The sequence below is a fragment of the Mytilus californianus genome, unplaced genomic scaffold (genome assembly GCF_021869535.1).
Source record: "Mytilus californianus isolate M0D057914Y unplaced genomic scaffold, xbMytCali1.0.p SCAF_7, whole genome shotgun sequence".
In the NCBI taxonomy this organism is placed as follows: domain Eukaryota; kingdom Metazoa; phylum Mollusca; class Bivalvia; order Mytilida; family Mytilidae; genus Mytilus; species Mytilus californianus.
Genome location: NW_026262723.1, coordinates 14,288,432 through 14,310,876, shown reverse-complemented (window position 1 = coordinate 14,310,876; position 22,445 = coordinate 14,288,432). Strand labels below are relative to the sequence as shown.

The following is a 22,445-nucleotide window of genomic DNA, read 5'->3' as shown; positions in this document are numbered from 1 at the left end:
TGAACATATATGAAGTTTTAGTCGCATTTGTCTCAGGAACTACAAGACCTTCACGAAGTTTCGTATCCAACTTCATGTGAGCAAGCTTTACTTTGTGATGCGTTGTCACTTTCTCTGTGTCATTGTGCAAATGTTAGGGTATTCGATGAGTACTGGCAATTCTTTAATTATTAAAACAAAAGAATGTATTCAATGAAATTTTCAAACAAAATTTAAGATATGACTATTCTATATATTATTTAACAGAAATACTGCTGACTGAAATACTAATTCATCGCAAACAACTGTTTGTTTGGAATAACAAAGCAATAAAAGATATTTTGAACAGACGTTACCTACTTTTGTCTTCTGATAGAACCTCGTATCATCTGGATTTGGCTTATATGTTTTTGGAAATGTCTCAAGACCCAGAAAGAGATATATTTGGCAGTGAACTTTGTTTGGTAGATCCATGTCGAATAGTTACATGTCCTCAACCACTTTTATACAGTAGTGTCAGGTATAACATGAGAATTATCAACGAAGTATGGGTGCAGCTGTTACATTCAGGTGAATAAACTCATCATAAATACCAGCTTAAAAAATTGTACGCTAGACGCATGTCAGTCTACAAACGTCTCATTAGTGATGCTCGAATCAAAATCGTTAAAAAAAGACAAATAAAATACGAAGTTAAGGCACACTGAGGACCCGAAATTCCGAAAGGTACGATAGTACTTCAAGCCTCGATAATACGTCAAGCTGTTTGGTTTATAGCTCTTCAACGTTTTCGGTCCTTATACATCCTTGGCTTTCAAATATTTGGCTTTGAGTGTTCCTGATGAAGGTAAATCCATTAAAGCGCTTCGGACGCATGACATTTATAACGTGTTTACATTTTTTTAGGGAGCTCAAAGATTGATTTGATATTCTGCAAGGTGCAATATACCGTATATCGGGATATTTTGAGTGTGCATTATTTTCATTAATTTCGCGGTAGACATTTTACCGCTTAATTTACTCCACGCTACAATTTTACTGTTTTTTTTAAATGCATTGTACCAGGCCATAAATCACAAATAAACAACACAGCAAAGATTAAACTGCCCCATTCTAGACCTAAACCGCCAACAAAACAAGACTCGAAAATAACCCGATATACGGTACACAATTATTGTCTATATAATAACGAATAGAACAAAAATTGATCGGGGATAACATCAACGAGACGGCAACCATACAACACACATATCCAGAAGTCATCTGTGGTAATAAGATTGTGTAAAACGACAAAGCAATTAATCATTTACATCATGTTATGAAATATTATTGAATTGTATGACAATCATGAATACTGAAACGTGTAAATCAGTAGTATTGCACAGAATCACGTAAATGAAGACATTTGCATGGAATGATTTAGTAATTGAGTTTTACGCTGTTCAGGCAAGATTTGTTTGGGTTTAGGTATTGATTTTTTAGTTTTTCCTCCAAAATAGACAGTATGACCCAACCAATGTTATTATGCGATGTATTAACGATGAAATGACAACTGTACACTCTTTAAAGTGAAAAGAAAAAATCATTTTTCCTGGTTTATTAGCGGTAAAACTTATTATGTGTACATCAAGCGATATAGATTTGTACAATTAAATATAAAACGTACCATTCACAGTCACGTTATACTCTATAATATATGGATGTGATTTTTCACAATTTTCAATTATTTGTTTCTTGATTTCAGGAAACATCTCATTACTGAAAGAGTATGTGTTTTGCAATTTTGAGCATTTGTTGGCACTGACGCATTCAACGTCCGTGGATTTTCTTCTTGAGATACTACAAACTACACTAAAGCAAGTGCTAGATTCAGAAATTTCAATAGTCCACCAGGCAGTTTCCTCGTCTAGAAATTTATTGCTGAAACATCCGAATCAGTTAGCCAATGAACTGATAAGTCGATTGAGAAAATGGAAAGGTAAATAACTCGTTTGTATGTTAAAAACATGTGTATCTTTATCTTTTATAGCTTATATAAACTTCGTTGAACAGGATCACATAATTCAGCATTTTTAGAATGGCAATAATAACACCCAATATAATTTGAATAAAAACAGATGATACGGATTTATATAATAAATACATACATTTATCCTACTATCATTTATAATTATGAGGAAGCAGCAGTTATCTATGCTCAAATCTTATCAAAAAATTAAATAACAAAAATATCGAACTCAAATGAAAATTCAACATGTTCAAATCGGAAAGTCCGTAATCAAACGGCAAAATCACAAACTCAAACTCATCAAACGAATGGAAACAGCTTTCATATTCCTGACTTGGTTCAGGCATTTCCTTATTTAGAAAATGGTGGATTAAACCTGGTTTTATAGCTAGCTAAACCTCTCACTTGTATGATAGTCGCATAAAATTCCATTATATTGACAACAATGTGTGAACAAAACAAACAGACATAATAGGTAAAATGTCAAAAATAGAGGTATAACAGTCAACATTGTGTTATAATGATCTTAATTACTATAAAAACAAACAAATATGTCAACAAAGAAAAACAAAATGACATATAGACAAAGCACATAAGCAATAATTAAAGACAAGAATACAAAACATGACCACAGCACAACAACACATTGGCGGGATGCAAAAGCACCGAGCCACGCCAAAAGTATATTATCAAAAATGGACTAAACAGTAAAGGTTGATAATTTACACAGACAAATAAAAGAAGAAAAAAATCATTGAAAAAAACAAAAATTAAAGGAATAATAGATTATGGTCAGACACGATTTTAAGAAGTTTCGAATACCAGATACAAGTAAAAATGGAAGCAAGAAACCTTTTTATGACATTTTTACGTGTATCAGTATCCAAACTTGACATAATAACATTTCACAGCAGCAATGGCAATCCCCTGGTTACCAGTAATACTATAATCAAAACGGGTAATTCAAGTTTCTCGTGGAGTACCGAAACATCAACGGTATTGAAAAATACTGGTGGCTAGTTGCAAAATTATTCGTATCAGCATTTTGTCTTTTTCAACAAACCTTTAAAAAGTCATTTCTGGAATAGCTTATTATCTAATATTTGTTTATTCATTTGGTAACATTATTTTAAAAATGAATCGGACCTATGCATTTTTTATTTGCCCATTATACTTTATACTTTAACAAACTACGAAATTTAGAACTTGAGCTGCATCTGAATTAAAATTGTAATACTGTATAAGACAAAAAAGGAACCTTGAGTCTGTAAATTGTTTTTTTTTATAAAAAGAAAGAAACTAAACAATGTAAATCTTATATAAATGCTTTGTAACGATTTCCATTCGCACGAATTATGTTTCTACGAGGCAAAACAGCTGAAGAACTTATTCTTTTTCCAGCGTTGTTTTGCTCAAACAAAAGTTAAGAACAAACATAAAATACCAAATCGAACAAGTATTTTCAGTTTATATGTTTTTAAGCCTTGAAATACAATAGGAGTTTAAATAACTCAGGTCTCTGGTTTGTTTCGCATTGCTCAATCTTAGTTTTCTATGTGATGTTTTGTTATTGTTTTTTTCTTTGTCATTTTCATTTTTTAACCATGGTGTTATCTGCTTTAATAGAACATTTGATTTCCGAGACTCCCCTTGGTATCTTCTCTATTTTTTAAGCTTACAACTTACGAACTTATTTGCATATTCCTGTATTAATTATTCATACTTTTCTTATTTTTAATTGTAGATTTATACACGTACCATTTAGATTCTCTCGTTACTCAATGTATGAGGTGGTGTGATAGTAACACTATACCACTTATGGTTCCACTGACATCTTGGCTACACTTACAAAGGATACAACTAGCTGCTTCTGTGGATGGATTAGACGGAATCAAACATTTTACAGTCTTACCAAACAATCAAAGTATATTGTGCACGTTAGGGTTGGTAAACATAGCCCTATACCATATCCCAACTAAAAGAATCTTAAGAACGTTTTCAGGTAAGCATACTAACGTACATTAATATACAGCTTTTATAAATGTCTGTATCAAAGTATGAGTTAAAGGAAAATGATCTAAATGGACATATTTGACAAAATAAATTCTACAGAAATTAAAGTTCCTTCTTATATGTTTTGGATACAACAGACTGATGAAAAGGCGTTTTGAAATTGAAAATTCATACATATATTATCATTGACAACTTGCATTGATCTTTCTGTTGCCTCTTTACATATAGGAGTGCTCTCCAGAAAAGCTATACCAACGAAAGAATTACTTATGTTATCAATTGTTCTGAAATATGTTTCTATATTAGTATATGTATTACTGTTTTTGTGTCATATTTAATATGTTTTAATATAACACTTGGAATAGATTTTGACATATTGAGCGTTATGTAGACCTTACGGAAATTATATTTTTCCATTGAAACAAAGTTACATTATAACGATTTCATTATTCGATTTTTTATATTTTACAAATACAAATTTAGTCTCAATTTTTATGATAACTTACGGAACAGGCATCTGCATTCGTATTATTTAAATCTACTTTTCCTTAGGTGTATATTGGTTTCCAAATATAGTTGTTTACTGTAATAATTTTTCGTAAATATAAATATGATAGTGCTTAACGGATTTGAATTTAAGAGCTGAAAAGCTGAAAAATAAAGAGAATTTGTTGTCGTTTATGCATATGATTTCTATCCTTTTTATAGGACACAAAGGACCAGTAAACTGCATTGAGCTGACCAATAATGGTCAATGTTTCATAACTGGGTCGGATGATAAGTGTATTCGTATATGGAGACTCAGTGAAGGACTATGCACAAATATAATTAAGTAAGAACATCAATATTTAAGGGGGATCGGGTGATCTTAGTTGTTCATCTGTAGTGATGCGTAAACCTGTCAACCATGATGTTGTTAGTTCGAACCCTGCTTTTGAATACGACCTTAATTGCAAATTATTGCCAGTTTTCCTGCAGAAAGTTGGTGGTTCTCTTCGGGTAATCCTACTACATCCACCAACAAAAACTGACCGCCATGATATATTCATGGTCACCTAAAGTCGCAGTTAACACCAATACAAAATCAAACAAAAACAATTAGATGATTATATCACAGATTCTTAATTTCTAATGAAGCTAGTTTCTAGTAAAAGTTCATTATGGGTATATATGACCTTTACCTAGAATACGTAGACAAGTAATAATTATTGTGACCGTTTGGACTTGTATTTATTTTGTAACACCTTTTTAACTTTTTTTAAATGAAATCTTCCGAAATGTTATAGTATTTAATTAGGTTGTCCACTCCTCATAATCTTCATTGATCGGAAGTATGTTTAGGAATCCTCATAACAAAACATAACCATTATCAAATCTTAAAACAGTGAAAACATTAGTGAAGCGTGACCCACGGGGAATTCGGTTGCTTATCTTACGGGTGCCACATATGGAGCATGATCTGCTTAACCCTCCGGAGCACCTGAGATCACCCCAGGTATTGGTGGGGTTCGTGTAGCTCAGTCTTCGGTTTCTATGTTGTATTTTATATACTGTTGTTAGTCTTTTGATCGTTTTAATGTTTTTGCCGTAGTAGTATCAGTGTTTGTTTTCAACTAATAAGTTTGAATGTCCCTTTGATATCTTATGTACTTTACAATTTTCTAATTATGGTTATTTTTAAAGTTGTAATATTGTTATTTTTTATATAAAAACGATGCGTTAAATAAACAAGTTATCTTTTTTTTCATATTAAACCTGTTATAGAGAGCATCACGGTGCTGTTACTTGTGTGACGCTGTCGCAAAATGATGATCATGTGATGTCCGGATCAAATGACGGTAATGTCTTAATATGTGAAGTGTCAACAGGGAAGAAACTTCATGTATTACAAGGTCATAAGAAAGCAGTTACCTGTGTAAAACTGATTGATGCATCAAAGTTACTATTAAGTGGTAAGGAATAATAATTCGCATTTTCTACAAAAAACCCTTTATCCAAAAGGAAGATCGTAAATTAACAAATAATTAATTTTGATATATATTCTATAAAAAATCATGAGCAAATAAAGAATTATAGTTCTCCCTTTCCCAAAGAGTACACAATAAGAGATATAAAAAGTTCATCAAGAGCAGATAATTGTTGACCGTAATAAATATCATAGATACCAATTGTTATTGTAGTCAGTTTTCGAGCGCCACTGATGAGTTTGTGTGTCTGGTTTACCAAATCAAAAGCCTGGTATCTTTCAGGAGTTTTAGTAATGTTTCCTAAAGCGATCAAAGTTGGGTGTTTTGAATACAGTAGAAAAATATACTATATGTAGCAATATTATGTATATCAAACTAACCCTTTGGTTCCTATTAAATCTAAACTTATAATAGCTATTACACCACATCCCAAGGGCAGGGGAGGGTTGAGCGCTCACAAACAATTTTACCCCGCTATATCCTTAAAGTGTCTGTCCCAAGTCAGGAGCTTGTAATTCAGTGGTTATCATTAGTTTGTGTCTGTTTTCGTACATTATATTTTTATAAACTAGACCGATAGTTTTCTCGTTTGAATTGTTTTACATAAAAAAATTATTTCATGTTATGATGCCTGTTATATGTGACTATAAGGTATGGGATTAACTCATTGTTGGAGGCCGTAAGATGACCAATTATTGTTTATTTTCACGTCATTTGAACTCTTGTGGATAGTTGTCTAATTGACAATCATACCACATCTCCTTGAGAGGGATCATAGAGCAATTTACTCTTATAGATGCAGTGGTTGAACAAACGTAGAAATTTGATTTGATATTGGTTTAACATTTTTTTAAATTATTTGCAATATTCAAAATACTTAATAATGAAAGCTACAAAAAATAACAATGAAGACTCCATAGCAATGTAATAGAATATACCTATTTCAGTGAAAATACTAACTTGGTTTGTAAAACATTAACCTCTATAACTTCATTCCCAAAAAAATGTTGGAAGGTTTGAAAACCGTAAAAGTTTGCTTGCAGCTAAAAGTGTTATTAAACAAAAAATTAAAATAATATTATTAATTACAGGTTCCAAAGATCGCACCATTATTATGTGGTGTATGGTTGATATGATTCAATTGAGTACTTTCCGTGATTACATTAACAATCCTATCCTGTCCATAGATGTGTCCAGTGATAGCATTTTCTTATTGGTTGGTATGTTATCATTTTTAAACCGCTACAAAACTAATTGAGATTCAGATCAGAGTGTATCTTACACGTACACATATATCAAAATATTCTGTTTGCAAAATGTTAAAATAATCCGAGAAACTAATGTTTTTCTACCCTCGGCAAAGTTGATCCGAGTCATGTTAAGTACAAATTTTTAGAATTTTTGGTTTACAATGTTCTTTACCTATATGATTCATTTGGCTTTTTTAATAGTTTTGATTAAAGCGCCACGATTGAGCATCTTGTCTTTCGTATTTATAAAGTATGGTGTCATTTATTAATTATTATGAATTCATCTACACCAAAAAGCCAAAGTCAGTGTTTGATCCTGTTTAATTCAAAAATGTGTGAACAATGAATATTTGTATGCATACTCAGGTTCTTTATGAATGATTATAGCTTTAAATAGTTGATGTTAATTACGCGTGTAATCGAAATATAAAAAGTGTTGAATATGTATGAAGTAAAATAACAAAAATACATAACTCCGAGGAAAATTCTAAAAGGAAAGTCCCTAAGCAAATGGCAAAATCAAAAGCTCAAACACATCAAACGAATGGATAACAACTGTCATATTCCTGACTTGGTAAAGGCATTTTCTTATGTGGAAAATGGTGGATTAAACCTGGTTTTATAGCTAGTTAAACCTCTCACTTGTATACTTGTATTGTATCTTTTCTTTTTCTTTATTATTTTAGCATGTGAGGATAGTACATTAAATGTGATATCATTTGCAACAGGGTCTTGGATACATCAACTAAAGGGTCATAATGGATGGGTAAGTGATGCCATATTTATGCCCCCCCCCCCTCCCCCCTATAATAAAGGACCGGAATGTGTTTTCCAGTCTGTTTGGTTTTAATAACTCATCAAAGATAACAGGCTTATATTTGGTATCTGAGACGCATGTTTCGTCCGAATATGACCCAGCAGTGGTGCCCAAATCATCAAGCTAATTTAACATATAGTTGTCGTCACATCAACTTGAAACTTAAAGTTCGTGTTTATTAAGAGGGCAACATTTTAAAATAGATGCAAAACTAGGATTATGACAAAGATGATTTTGGAGTTCACTTATGTCCTACGGTCACATATTCTTCTTTAGTCTATTATTACAATCATAATGTCAACAGTTTTTATGAATCGACTTTTGTAGTGGAAATTTTTTATCTTTGTGTTTGCATAAGGAAACTCAACAAATCAGTGTAATACTCAACTAGAAATTGAAGTACTTAAGATGTAAATTTGTATACACACAGATATATAAGTGTTTCTAGGTCAAAAAGTCTTCATTGCTTTTTCGTCAATTATTTATAAGGTGGGGGTAATCAAATACTAATATAATATTTATTATAAATGAAAAGTGAAAATCCTTCTTTTGGTTTCATATAACCAGATAACCAGGTATAGTTATTACATTAATAACGAGGTTTATTAAAGAATGGACGATATATAATTAATATATTGTTGTATAATTTGACTTTTAAGATTAATAAAGTACTTGTGTGTGATGACTGTAATCACGTAATAGCAGTTTGCCAGGATGGATCAGTTTATGTTTACAATTTACGGAACACAGAGCTCCTTGAATCATTTCGAGGGACGTATAAACCAATTACAGATGTCCGTATCTCCTCCGATGATACTTTGATATATTCATGTTCTGATGTAAGTGTAGATATAAGCCTGTCAATTTCAAATTAAAATAGCACATTTCAAGTTAAAGTATACGTATACGGTGATATTACAGTGGCAATTTTCTATCTAAGTAAGACATAAAACGGTTGCAAAAATGTTATATATCTGGTTTGTATGTGCTGGTGTTTTTGTGTCTTTTTATTCTTTACCGATGATAGGGTAGTATCATGTGCATACGCAGTTGATGCACTCCATTCCAAAGTACTAAATTAATGAATTAAAGAGTTCTTCGATCTCAAAGAAAAAACATATGCCTAATTTATATCGATAACGTCTACATGTCATAGACATAAGTATAAAAATATATATGTCAAAATGGTAAACCTACTTCAAATTTAAACAGTCGCTGCCCTAAAAAGACATCTACAATCGTTTTGTTGCTTTAAATGGAGAATTACGTGGTACAATCAGGAACCTTATGTATAAAAAAAATTTATAGTTTTGATTGAATGGGCAACGAAAGTAGGTTTATTAAATGTATTTTTTAAACCATATAACGCATAATGAATAACTATAAATATGAAGAAAAATTGTTTTCAAAAATAGAAATATTAAGTATAATTGTCACGAGGAATTATTTCATGAATAAAAAAAATCAACCACTAGAAATAATGTCTAGATAAAAGTTTAACTTTTGTTTTATATTTAGAACATGTTAAAAGTATGGAGCCTTCACAAGAAATACACAAACAACTCTAACGACGTGAAGCATTCTAGTACTGTTACATGTATACATGCTTGGGATGGCATAGCTGCTACAGGTATCAATTCGATTGTCATCAATCTTAAGAATAGAATACCAATACCCAAAAAATATATGTAAAGATACTGGTAAATATTTTTGCTAAGCTTCCATCAGTATTTGGAACCCTTCGGAATCCCTTATTTAAAACTTAATGGTCTTGTAATAAGTTTAGTCAGATTTGCTTCTGTGTGAAAATTTAAAAGGTAATTAAAATTTATGGTGGTAATCGTCTGATTAAAACGACAAATTTTCAGTGTATGTTTTGTAGACTGTTGGTTGTCTTTTCATCTTTTTCTTTTTGGTCTGTGTTTCTGCGACTTATGGTTTTTGAATGCTCGTGATATTTTCTCCATCTTTGATGTTTAAATAAAGGCAACAGTAGTATACCGCTGTTCGAAACTCATAAATCGATAGAGATAAAAACAAAACCGGGTTACAAACTAAAACTGAGGGAAACGCATCAAATATAAGAGGAGAACAACGACACAACAAAAACCCAACATTAAAATGTAACACACACAGAAACGAACTATAATATAACAATGGCCATTTTCCTGACTTGGTACAGGACATTTTAAGAAAAAAATGGTGGGTTGAACCTGGTATTGTGGCATGCCAAACCTCCCGCTTTTATGGCAACGTCAAACACAACACCAAAACGACAACATCACATGACAGGACCACAATACAAATAAATGGGAGAACATATAGGACAAAGAAACACACGAATAATAGCTAACAAAAGGTACTAGGCTTAATATTCAATACGCCAGACGTGCGTCTCGTCCACACAAGACCAACCAGTGACGCTCAGATGAAAAAAGTTTGAAAGCCAAAACAAGTACAAAGCTGAAGAGCACCGAGGACCAAAACTTCCAAAAAGTTGCGCTTAACACGGCCAGGGTTTTCTGCCTGGGACAAGAACATCCTTATTATTTAGAATAATTTATAATTTTATAAAATGACTATATAATAGATATACATGATAAAACCGAAGTGGGGACTAACTACAGAATAAAAACGGATACATTACATAAAACAACTTAATCCAACATTTAAAAATACACAGCCGAGTTAGCCAAAGCCTCAACTCACAAATTGACGTCACATTTGAAATTCTAAAAAACACACAAAGTGACGTCACATTTGAAATTCTAAAAAAAACACACAAAGTGACGTCACATTTGAATTTGTAAAAATATTTGCCAAAAATAAGATAGGATTAGGATTGCAAAAAGCGCCTAAACTGTATATATCATTCTCGTTTATCATGCTAGTCCTTGCGTTAAATATAACTGTAGCCATAATTACCCAATATCTTACTGTTCTTTTTCCGTTAAGAAAATTATATAAAAACAATGTTTACGCATTTCGAGAAATTGCCTGCATTTCTTTGAAATATAAATAAATGATTCTATAGTACCACTATTTCTGTCTAGTCACGACAAAAGCCACTTGAAAAATGGGAAAAAATCTTTGAAAAAATACAATGTACTGCTGAAATGTTTGTAAAAAGTAAAATCACAAAAATACCAAACTCCGAGGAAAATTCAAAACGGAAAGTCCCTAATCAAATCAAAATCAAAAGCTCAAAAACATCAAACGAATGGATAACAACTGTCATATTCCTGACTTGGTACAGGCATCTTCTTATGTAGAAAATGGTGGATTAAACCTGGTTTTATAGCTAGCTAAACCTCTCACTTTTATAACAATCGCATAAAATTCCATTATATTGACAACGATGTGTGATCAAAACAAACAGACATAATAGGTAAAAATGTCAAAATAGGGGTACAACAGTCAACATTGTGTTATAATCTTAATCACTTAAAAACAAACAAATATGAAACAAAGATACACAAAAAGGCATACAGACAAAGCACACAAACAAGAATGAAAGACAAGAATACAAACATTTACCATAGCACAATAATACAATGACGGGATGCATGTAAAACAGTATAACATTATATAAGAACAAATATCATTGAGTTATGATATACTGTTTAGGCATTATATATATATATGTGTGTGTAGGTTCAGAAAGTGGAGTGATAAAAGTTTGGAACATGGAACAGGTTGTGCTGAGGGACAGTTATTCTAAACACACCAGCACTATAACATGTCTTCAAGTATCTTATGACAGCAGTTTTATAGTATCTGGGTCCAGAGATAAAAAGATATGCGTATACGATATGACAATGCAAACAGTTGTCACGTTTTATGAGGTAAGGATTTCCAGTTTGCCTGATTACGACATTTTAATGCATGTTTTATCATGTTCTTAAACATCCTTGACTTTCAAATATTCGGCTATGACCGTTCCTGATGAAGGTTATTCCAGAAAAGCGTTTTAGACGTATGAAATGTATAAAATGATGTTTTCATTTTTAACGTAATTCAGAGACTAATTTGTCTTTTTTGTCCCGATACTGACCTATGTTTTGTCTGAATTGGTTCATGCAATATTTTGCTAATGTATTCTTATATTTAAACAAAAGGCAAATAATCAATTAGATAATTAAAGTAGTTTACAGTTGTTTCATGATTTGTTCTAAATAGCTTTTCTCTTTTAAATCTTTATAAAAAAAAATAGCTACAATAAAACATGTTATAATTAGGAATGATTTGCAATTTGGTTACTTTGTCATTTTTGGGTGTCTATAACACGACTTCTGAAAGCAGAAATTTTTTATTTGTTTAATTACCAAACAGGATTTAACGTATAAAATAGGACGTCAAAACTGTTCATTCAAAGATATTACATACGACAAAAATACAATCCAATAGTTCCAGCATCATTCAACATTCTTATGAACGAAAACATCACTATCACAACTGTTAATGCTAGTGTTACGCATGTTCAAAGGATAAAAAAGAGGGGACGTTGGTTAAGACAAACAGGCCATGTCTTGTGTTATTTTAGACAAAGATGATGGCAACTGAAAACACTAGGTTAGGCTACACACTTGAAACTCACTTAATAAGCATAAAAATTTATATTTCGTTGGTATTGTGAGAACCATTCATTCAACTTAATAATTATTGTTATTGGTATCTAATTATTGTAATGATGATGCTAATAACACTTTACTAACTTGGTTTGTTCGAAGCCTTTTTTTTCGGAATTTTCTATCAGGAATGTTCAAAACCAAATTTTAAAAAACTAGTGAAGTCTAAATGATTGAGTAGTTCTAAGACGAAAAGGGACAGAAACATGCTAAATAGCTTAGATAAAGAAATCTCGGGTCAACTCCGCTTCCGGGAGTTGGAACCTTTGTTTCATAACAATGTCTATTTATATATCAACGGAATATTTGATAAATGTTCATGACTGTTATTAAAATTTTACATACTCTATTTTATAATTATTTTTGTCAATTGTTGTATGAGCATGGTTAAATCTTGTACAATTTTTTTTTTTCGAAAGTCCAAAATATCACAAAATTCGACATTTTATTCACTAAATATCGAATTTAAAACACAATTAGTAAATGTGTTTATTTTAGACCATAAACAGTAAATCTCCGTAAAGGCATGAACAATTATTGCAAACCACTTTCCATCTCAAAAAGCACACACACACACACTTGCACAATCAATAAACTAAATGTTGTAAATGTATCTTAATGTACCACACTATTTGACACTTTTAAAGTCCTTTCTGTCTTTTAATAAACAGGAACACAAGGCACCAATACAAGCATTATGTATTTTTGCTGATGACTCACAAGTGATATCTATGGACTGTAACAGTATCTTTTTCATATGGAAACCACACACTGCTCAAACCTTAAGGACTTATTCAAATATCAACGCAAGACTTTTCTTATTGTCCAGTCATGGAAGTCATCTTGTCACCACTGGAGGAGATCAAAGGTTGATTTAAACATGTTTAACTAAGATAAATTATTCTTCTGTCACCACTGGCAGATATCGTACGTTATTTTGAACAAAACAGTTGATCTAAAAATATATTTTTTTAATCATGATACAGTAATCAAATTTATTGTATGAAGTCAAAGTTAGGTGAGAAAGGATTGTCGAACTAATTGATACCCTTATTATGTTATTAAATATTGACATGTGTCTTTCTGTGTTGTGATATTACACTATTGTTTCAGGTAGGGTGAAGGTTGACTTGGCGCCGATTAAAACGTTTAAACCCGCTGCATTTGTTTGCACCTGTTCTAAGTCAGGAACCTGATGTTGTCGTTTGTTGATGTGGTTCATAAGTGTTTCTCGTTTCTCGTTCTTTATATAGATTAGACCGTTGGTTTTCCTGTTTGAATGGTTTTACACAAGTCATTTTGGGGCCCTTTATAGCTTGCTGTTCGGTGTGTGCCAAGGCTCCTTGTTGAAGGCCGTACTTTGACCTATAATGGTTTACTTTCTACAAATTGTGACTTGGATGGAGAGTTGTCTCATTGGCACTCCTACCACATCTTCTTATATCTATATCACTTTTATATAACAGACTTACATACTACATATAGTATGCAAAACACGTTAATAGACATCTTATACTTATATTCTAAAAACACATACGCAAAGATGTACTCGTATGTAGTCCGAAAGAAAAAATCAATTGCCTTTTTTTATAGTCCTGCAAAAATGCTTTAATTAGAATTCTGAATTATGAATATCGTACAATTTTAATGAATGAAATATCTATTAAAGTAAACAGTAATTATTATGTAGTAAAAACCTATATCATATTTAAAAACCTTTTACAGTGTGAAAGTTGTAGCTTTGGAAGATGAGTCAATTGTTACATACATAAACCATTCGGAACATGTCACATGTCTGGCCTGTTCCGTTGATGACAAGTACATGGTAACAGGGTCATCCGACAAAACTCTTAAAATATGGGAAATGTTTACTGGAAAACTCATACAGGTATGTTCAATATACGGTCACTGTGCTATGGAGATGTTAACTGGTAACTGGTACAAGTTTGCTCTTTATATTGTCATAGACTTCAAAAATTAAAAAACAAAATAGAATTTAATTGAAATTTGGAATTATGGAAATACGCCCCTTTGAAATTATCAGTGTTCACACACCTACAGTTTTCCTCATATTTTAATAGGTATCTGAGCTGCATTTGCTATCGAATCAAAACGAGTTGCGTCCATCTCTTGCATAATTCGACTACTACAATATGGCGCTAAAGGTACAAAATTGTATATATGTGAACAAATCAGCATGATATAGCGAATCAAGCTTAAACTTGCATGTCTCATCATAGATATCAGGATTGAAATTTTGTACGGCAGACGCGCTTTTCGTCTTCAAAAGACTCATCAGTGACGATCGAATAAAAAATATATATATGTTAAAATATGTCTTTTTCCAGAGGAGATTTTAGAAGTACTTGTAAATTATCACATAATCTTTAATTTAATCAAATTGTGATTCAATATTTTGTAAATGTCTCGCTTCTGAATATCACATAAAACATTCACTTACAAATATAAAAAAAAATGTATATATTATACATGTTATAACTAAAGGAAAAACTTCTAAAGTTAAAATGCAAAAAATATACAAGTACCCATCTATTGATTATTATGAGAGATATAAGAATATGTATATACAATACATCTTATATAAAAATCAATAAAGATTTGATTAAGATTGAATTACATTATCTGCTATATATATGGGAAACTTGGTCTTCTAACCAAATAAGTAAGTCTTGCTGCAAGTTTAGCCCTAGCAGACCCAAATTTCTTCATCATAGAAGTCATTAACTGTTTCACTTTGTAATACATGTCATATGCCATTGATAAATTTTAATTCAAAGTATATTGTTTTTATTCCATCCTGGTTGAAATTAGTTACTCACTTACATGACTTATGAATATGTATACAATTACAGGTTTTAGTCGAGCATTCTGCTATTGTTTGTAGTGTTGCCATTGGCGATGATAACGAAAATGTTGTATCCGGTTTCAAGAATGGACAACTTATTGCATGGTGCGTCCAAACTGGGATCGTTAAATATCAATTTATCGGCCATACCAATGGTATCACTGCTGTGAAATTGACAAATAAAGGAAAATTGATCATTTCAGGTTAGGTAGACATTCATAAGTGTTTCTCGTTTTTTTTTATATATAAATTAGACCGTTGGTTTCCTGTTTGAATGGTTTTACACTAGTCATTTTTGGAGCCCTTTATAGCTTGCTGTTCTGTGTGAGCCAAGGCTCCGCCTTGAAGGCCATACTTTGACCTATGATGGTTTTCTTTTACAAATTGTGACTTAGATGGAGAGATGTCTCATTGGCACTCAAACCACATCTTCTTATATCTATGAATTACAATGTTTCTTGGTAGTGTGCAGTAATTTATGCTACAGTAGTTTACCGATGTTCAGAAACCCATTAAGAAGATACAAATCAAGGTAACAAAAAAGAACTGAGGATATCGCATGAATTCTAAAAGAAATGATACCGGATGCATCGACAGGGTAAGCGTCTCCTGATATGCATGCACCACCCGCCATGCGAATCGTCATTAAGACTAAAAAGCACAATCGGGAATAGAACACATCGGTAAAATGACAAATCAAACGACTATCCTGGTATCTAAACATTTAATACCGCGAAAAATATGTTGCTAGTGAGTTGAGACACATTGCATTGGTGAACCCATTCCTAATGGTGACGGTACAACTTATGTACTGTCGACAGTCACACTTACATTACAGAAAGTTAATATGAATTTTAATGTCATACCTTAAACAGTTATTTAAGAAAAATTAATACTAAGAAAACAAATTCCAAATGGCGAGTTTTGAGAAACCATGTGATATAAGACAGGGAAAATAGTGAAGTTTTATTATCTGCATTATTAAACTTAACTAGAGTAACAAATTGTGAAATATACATGATGTTTCAGCTTTTGTTTTTTTTCCATAAAAAAGGTAAATCTTTTTCTCGCGGCAGACTACTTGTAGGCAAAATAACTGTTCTGAGTATAACATGTGGAGTACAGTCTACTTCCCCTTCCGGAGCACCTGAGATCATTTTCGTTTATTGTGTTTTAGCTTCTTTGGACAGCACCATCCGATTGTGGAGTTTACAATATGGTGAACAGATAACTATGATTGATATGCACTGCCCAGTTGTCAATTTTTCAATGTCTGAAGATGCCTCCCGATTGGTAGTGCAGTTGGAGAAGAACAAATACTCGCCATTACTTTGTCTACATAATAGTCCTTCAGTGGAGGGTAATCCACCATGGGATCCAGGTAAGAAAGAAGGTATCCAGAAAACCGACCGATTTAATGAACTGTCAACTTGGCGGAAAAGGAAATCATGGCATATTAAATGATTCTAGTTTTGTCTATTAAAAGTGTGGTCTTATACTCGATAAAAGGGTATTGGATTGTGTATACTTGTTGATAATGAATTATTTTTGATTTTCTTATATTTTCAAGTAGTTTTATCGCATTCAAAATAAAATATTGTATAGCAAATGTCCTCTATGTTAGAAAAACTAAACTGCAAGCAACATGTGAAATTTTACATGATTTTGTTTTTTGATATTTTTTTTGTATGGCGTCTCTATCGAAATATTAGAATAATCTTTCCTGCAACATGTATCTGATTGTTTCTTTTTGCATATCGAATCCAAGTTTCGACTGGACGTGATTTTGAATTGATAAATCCCGCGCAGTCAAGCCACACTTACGTAATGGTCTTGCCATAATGGGAGAATATCATATACCCCAGTCAACACTTGTGTTTATTAACCCAATGACATAATGCCTCTAGTTACATATCTTTTTGAACTGTTTATATTCAACAGAATGAATGTTAAGGTATGAAATGACATTTTAATAATGTCTATTGTAGAGAAGACTTTATTATTCACTTGTGGTCAGTTAAACATTGACCAGTCTTTGTATTTTCTATTAGGTAATGTGAAATCAGTTCACAATGTACATATTTTCTTGAATACAAAACTTTGAATAATTTCTTTATGAATCACGCCTTTTCAAGTGTTTATAACAATATAGTACAAATGAAACCATTTATCGTAGGATTCTAATACATATTTGATAAATACGTTTATAAAATATTTACATGTACATTTGACTTATTGTGTATTCCAGAAGTAACAAAAGTACTACCTATAAATGTTAAGACCAGACACCATCGACTTGCATTAGAATATCCTGTACAACGACTTCCTACAAGGAAAAGAATCGACTCTGTATCGAGTGTACCAGAAATTGTTAAAGTAAGCTCTTATGTATTAAAAAGTGTATAAAAAGTTTGAAAAATTTAAAAGCATTGATTTATCTATTACGATACTATTTTCAAGTCAAGTACTGTTCTGCAAATAGCTATAATACCTTACGAATAAATATCGCTATGTTACAAGCAATCGGCAGTTTTTGCAGAAATATATCAATTTAACTTCACTGACTTTCCCAATTTGATGCACACTACAAGCTGATGATCATGCGCATGAATTTGCTCTTCATGGTTAATACTTTTAAAATGATTATAACTACAACAAATGATTTGAACAAATTTTTCTCTTAAAGTTTCGACACTTTTAGACTTTGGATTATCTTTTTAAATTTGTGTGATTCGATCTTTCCATCAGAATGTTTTATTATTCGGTGTTATTTATCTTTCATTTTATGTCTTTTTCTCAGAGATGCTTGGTGTGGTCCAATGGTTTTTGTAACTCTTATGTATAACACTGACACAAATGGAATGTAGGCAATGTGAGGCACAGTGCGCAGTGTGTCAGTCGATAAATTGTATCCGACGCCTTTGCATTTCAAGAATCGGAAAAAATAAATCAACAAAGCTAAACAACAACGCAATACATATTAAGTACCTGAATGCGACATATAGAATTTACACTACTCAAGTTAGAGACTTGTCTTCATAGGTCACAATTTATATGAAAAAACAAAATGACAAGATCAACATATAAGTATCTGTTGAACATATAATATTCAAACAATAAAGCGCTAAACAGTACCTAAATGAAACAAATTTTGATTAAAAACTCACACATATTGGTTTCGAAGATTAACTTTCTTCAACGTACCGAAATTAAAATACTAGTAAACAATTGACGAAGACTATTGAAACATAGCAAATAACGGGTAAAAATTGGTTAACATAATTTTTTCATAATTAGCAATTACTACACATTCTTTAACATCAGCTGACCATGCCAATTTTGAAAGTAAACTAAACAATCTCGGATATTTCACGGCTTTTTTCTTGTCTGTTTATATTTCTGGCTTCATCGTTAGGACGGTAACTTCATACATGACTAGTACTGTTAATGTCATGCATATAAATCAAACTTATACTGTAAAAGTAATATAAAAAAATGTCTTGGTATTAGAAAAGAGAGGCGAAAGTTACCAAAGGGATATCCAAACTCGTAAGTTGAAAATAAACTGACAACGTCATGGCTAAAAAAGAAAAAGACCAACAGACAAACAATAGTACACAAAACACAACATAGAAAATTAAAGACCGAGCAACACGAACCCCACCATTACAATAATATCCTGTTAGCAAAGTTCAAAGCCTGCTTTAAATACGGGAGGGGGCTGAGGGGCGGTTAGAAAGTGGATACCTTATTTGTGTGATCAACTTCTCTTACAATTTTCAACCCTGATATCTTAAACATCAAAAGAAGTTTGCATCTATGTTGAAATTGTGCAGCTGCTGTTATAAAAATTGTTCGACATATTTTTTTTCATTTTTGCATTTTTGGGAATTTAATACAAACACAAAGGATATAGGGTGTCTATCCATGACACAAAATCAGTAAGTGCACAGCAAAAAACACACAAAAACACAAAAAGCAAAGGAACAGCGATTTTATTTTTGTTCTTCATCTCAAAGTCACAGTAAGGCCTTCAACACAGAGCAAACAAAACTCTCACCTCACTGCAAGTTTAAGACGGCCGCTAGCACCGGTTTGAGCGGAATTCGGATAGACTTAGAAGATGTAACGCCAAAATATCCAGAAAAAAAAGAACATATTGGAAAGTAGTACATATTAACACGAAATAGTTCCTATGCATAGGTGTAAATATCAAAGTAGGTAGAATATATTTTGGTAATTTAGGTGTCAAATGAAAGATGAAGGACTAGTGAACACATTTTGACTGATAATTTTAAATAACACAAAAATGTATGAATGAATTCAAAAATTGGGGGCATACATTGCCTGTTTCTCAGATATGAAGTACCTTGTTTGGTGTATCCAAAGTTCCGGTAACCAATACGGTCTGATGTGTATATAACGGTATATTGATTCCACCCCTAATAAATGTTCGAAAATGAAAATGTTAACGTGGAAAGGAACGGGATCAAGAATAAATGGTGTGGGTCTTGATATAATTTCAGTACACAACACAAACTGGCCTTGGATAGAGTGTTTGATGTTGATCACATAAGAGATGTTATCTCAAGAATACATACACCATAACATTAAAAATACAGAAGATCATACACCTCAACATGGGGACACTTCCTACGGCTTCCACACATCACGAGAGACAAACCCCGCTAATCATTTTTCAGCAAAAATTATGAAAGAGGGTACAAGTTTTGTGTAATCAACAAATACTACAGTTTTCAATAAAGGCAACAGTAGTATACCGCTGTTCGAAACTCATAAATCGATAGAGATAAAAACAAATCCGGGTTACAAACTAAAACTGAAGGAAACGCATCAAATATAAGAGGAGAACAACGACACAACAAAAACACAACATTAAAATGTAACACACACAGAAACGAACTATAATATAACAATGGGCAAATTCCTGACTTGGTACAGGACATTTTAAGAAAAAAATGTTGGGTTGAACCTGGTTTTATGGCATGACAAACCTCCCGCTTTTATGGCAACGTCAAACACAACACCAAAACGACAACATCACATGACGCCAGACGTGCGTCTCGTCCACACAAGACCAACCAGTGACGCTCAGATGAAAATGAAAAAAGTTTGAAAGCCAAAACAAGTACAAAGCTGAAGAGCACCGAGGACCAAAACTTCCAAAAAGTTGCGCCTAACACGGCCAGGGTTTTCTGCCTGGGACAAGAACATCCTTATTATTTAGAATAATTTATAATTTTATAAAATGACTATATAATAGATATACATGATAAAACCGAAGTGGGGACTAACTACATAATAAAAACGGATACATTACATAAAACAACTAATCCAACACATAAAAATACACAGTCGAGTTAGCCAAAGCCTCAACGCACAAAGTGACGTCACATTTGAAATTTAAAAAAAACACACACAAAGTGACGTCACATTTGAATTTGTAAAAATATTTCCCAAAAATAAGATAGGATTAGGATTGATACAAGATTATATTTGTAATACTTACATTACATTTATTAATAACAATGAAAATTACAATACTTATCAATATCAAATTCAACCCAGATCCCCGGAACTGCAAAGGGATATTGCTCATATGTTGAAGTTAAGCACCTGCTTTTATGAAATTGTTTTAGGATCTTTTTGTCATTTTTCTGCAAAGTTTACGAAAGAGGGTACATGTTTGTATAATCAACTCCTACTACAGTATTCAACCCAGATCCCTGAAACTTCACAACAATATTGACACATATCTTGAATTGGTGCATCTGCTATTATGGAATTGTTAGAGGAATTTTAACATTTCATATTTCAAATATTCAAATATTCAGTATATAACATTCTCCATTGTTTAAGAAGCATTCAGCGCAATCCGGCCATTTCTGTCTTTGATCTTCTTTTTTTTTACATTTAATAAATTAAATATTTCATATTATAAAAGTTTCAGTCAAAATGCTGACTTATATGAAGCAGAAAATGTATATATTTTTAAAATTCGGGAGGTAATCCAGAAATCTGAACAAAATAAGGGGTTTGATGGCAATTCAAATAAATAGAAAATTATAATTCCTGAATAATATCCTTACAGTTAAGCAAAATATTATGTTATCATTTCATTTCATAATATATGGAATAGTCATATGATAGAAAAAATTGTAGTGTACTTTTCGTTTAAGGTGTCACCAATGAGAGCTCCTCCGAGCAAAAAGAAAGGACGGCGTAAACTTGGCAAAAGTAAACATTATCAATTACTTACCAGAAAAGCTGTGGACAACTCTAATCATAAACTATCAGCGGTGTGTTCGATTTTATGATAGCAATCTTTATCGATTTAGTTTGCTTCAGATGAGAGAAGAAAGGAACGAAAGAATATATTACCAATTTAGGACACCCAAAAGCGTTTTGAGAAAAGGATATGAAGCTTAGGAAACGTTTCAGTACTTTCAAAGTAATTTTCAATATGGTGTTTAATATAAATATAACAGCATTACGTGGTTCATAATACGTTATAGATAATGCATACTTTAAGGTTTTTCTTGTCGTAGAACACACCGAGGGGTGTCAGGATTGATCAAACGAAAGACCGACCGACAAGAAAAACCTTAAAATATGCATTATCTGATTTATATACCGTCAAAAAAATATTGTTTTTATAAAGATTTGCAAAATTTAGCATCCTATGTTACCGACCACACTAAAGTGGGATATTCCTTTCTAATGCGTTCAGGTTTTAATACGCCCTACGGCTCATTTAGAATGTGAAATAAAACTCACTAATTAATCTAGATATAAACCTTAGAAATTATTATCCATACACAATAAAAATATTACTGTAACTGCATGAAGTAAGACACAAATGAACTGTTACCATCTGATAACGGTGTATGAAAAAT

At 32.1% G+C, this 22,445-nt stretch overlaps 1 protein-coding gene across 1 annotated transcript in view; it reads left to right on the top strand.

The window, feature by feature from the left end:
- Positions 1-22,051, top strand: part of LOC127708429 (protein qui-1-like) — a 40,398-nt gene extending 18,347 nt beyond the window's left edge. Inside the window, exons 8-23 of the mRNA XM_052213297.1 lie at positions 247-549; positions 1,724-1,957; positions 3,732-3,989; positions 4,709-4,832; positions 5,765-5,952; positions 7,059-7,187; positions 7,904-7,983; positions 8,694-8,873; positions 9,553-9,664; positions 11,689-11,879; positions 13,334-13,530; positions 14,388-14,550; positions 15,536-15,731; positions 16,706-16,909; positions 17,777-17,904; positions 21,729-22,051. Of these exons, the coding sequence (XP_052069257.1) occupies positions 247-549; positions 1,724-1,957; positions 3,732-3,989; positions 4,709-4,832; positions 5,765-5,952; positions 7,059-7,187; positions 7,904-7,983; positions 8,694-8,873; positions 9,553-9,664; positions 11,689-11,879; positions 13,334-13,530; positions 14,388-14,550; positions 15,536-15,731; positions 16,706-16,909; positions 17,777-17,904; positions 21,729-21,866 (2,825 nt within the window). The 3' untranslated portion in view covers positions 21,867-22,051. The remainder of the gene's footprint in view (positions 1-246; positions 550-1,723; positions 1,958-3,731; positions 3,990-4,708; positions 4,833-5,764; positions 5,953-7,058; positions 7,188-7,903; positions 7,984-8,693; positions 8,874-9,552; positions 9,665-11,688; positions 11,880-13,333; positions 13,531-14,387; positions 14,551-15,535; positions 15,732-16,705; positions 16,910-17,776; positions 17,905-21,728) is intronic.
- Positions 22,052-22,445: the final 394 nt, after the last annotated feature.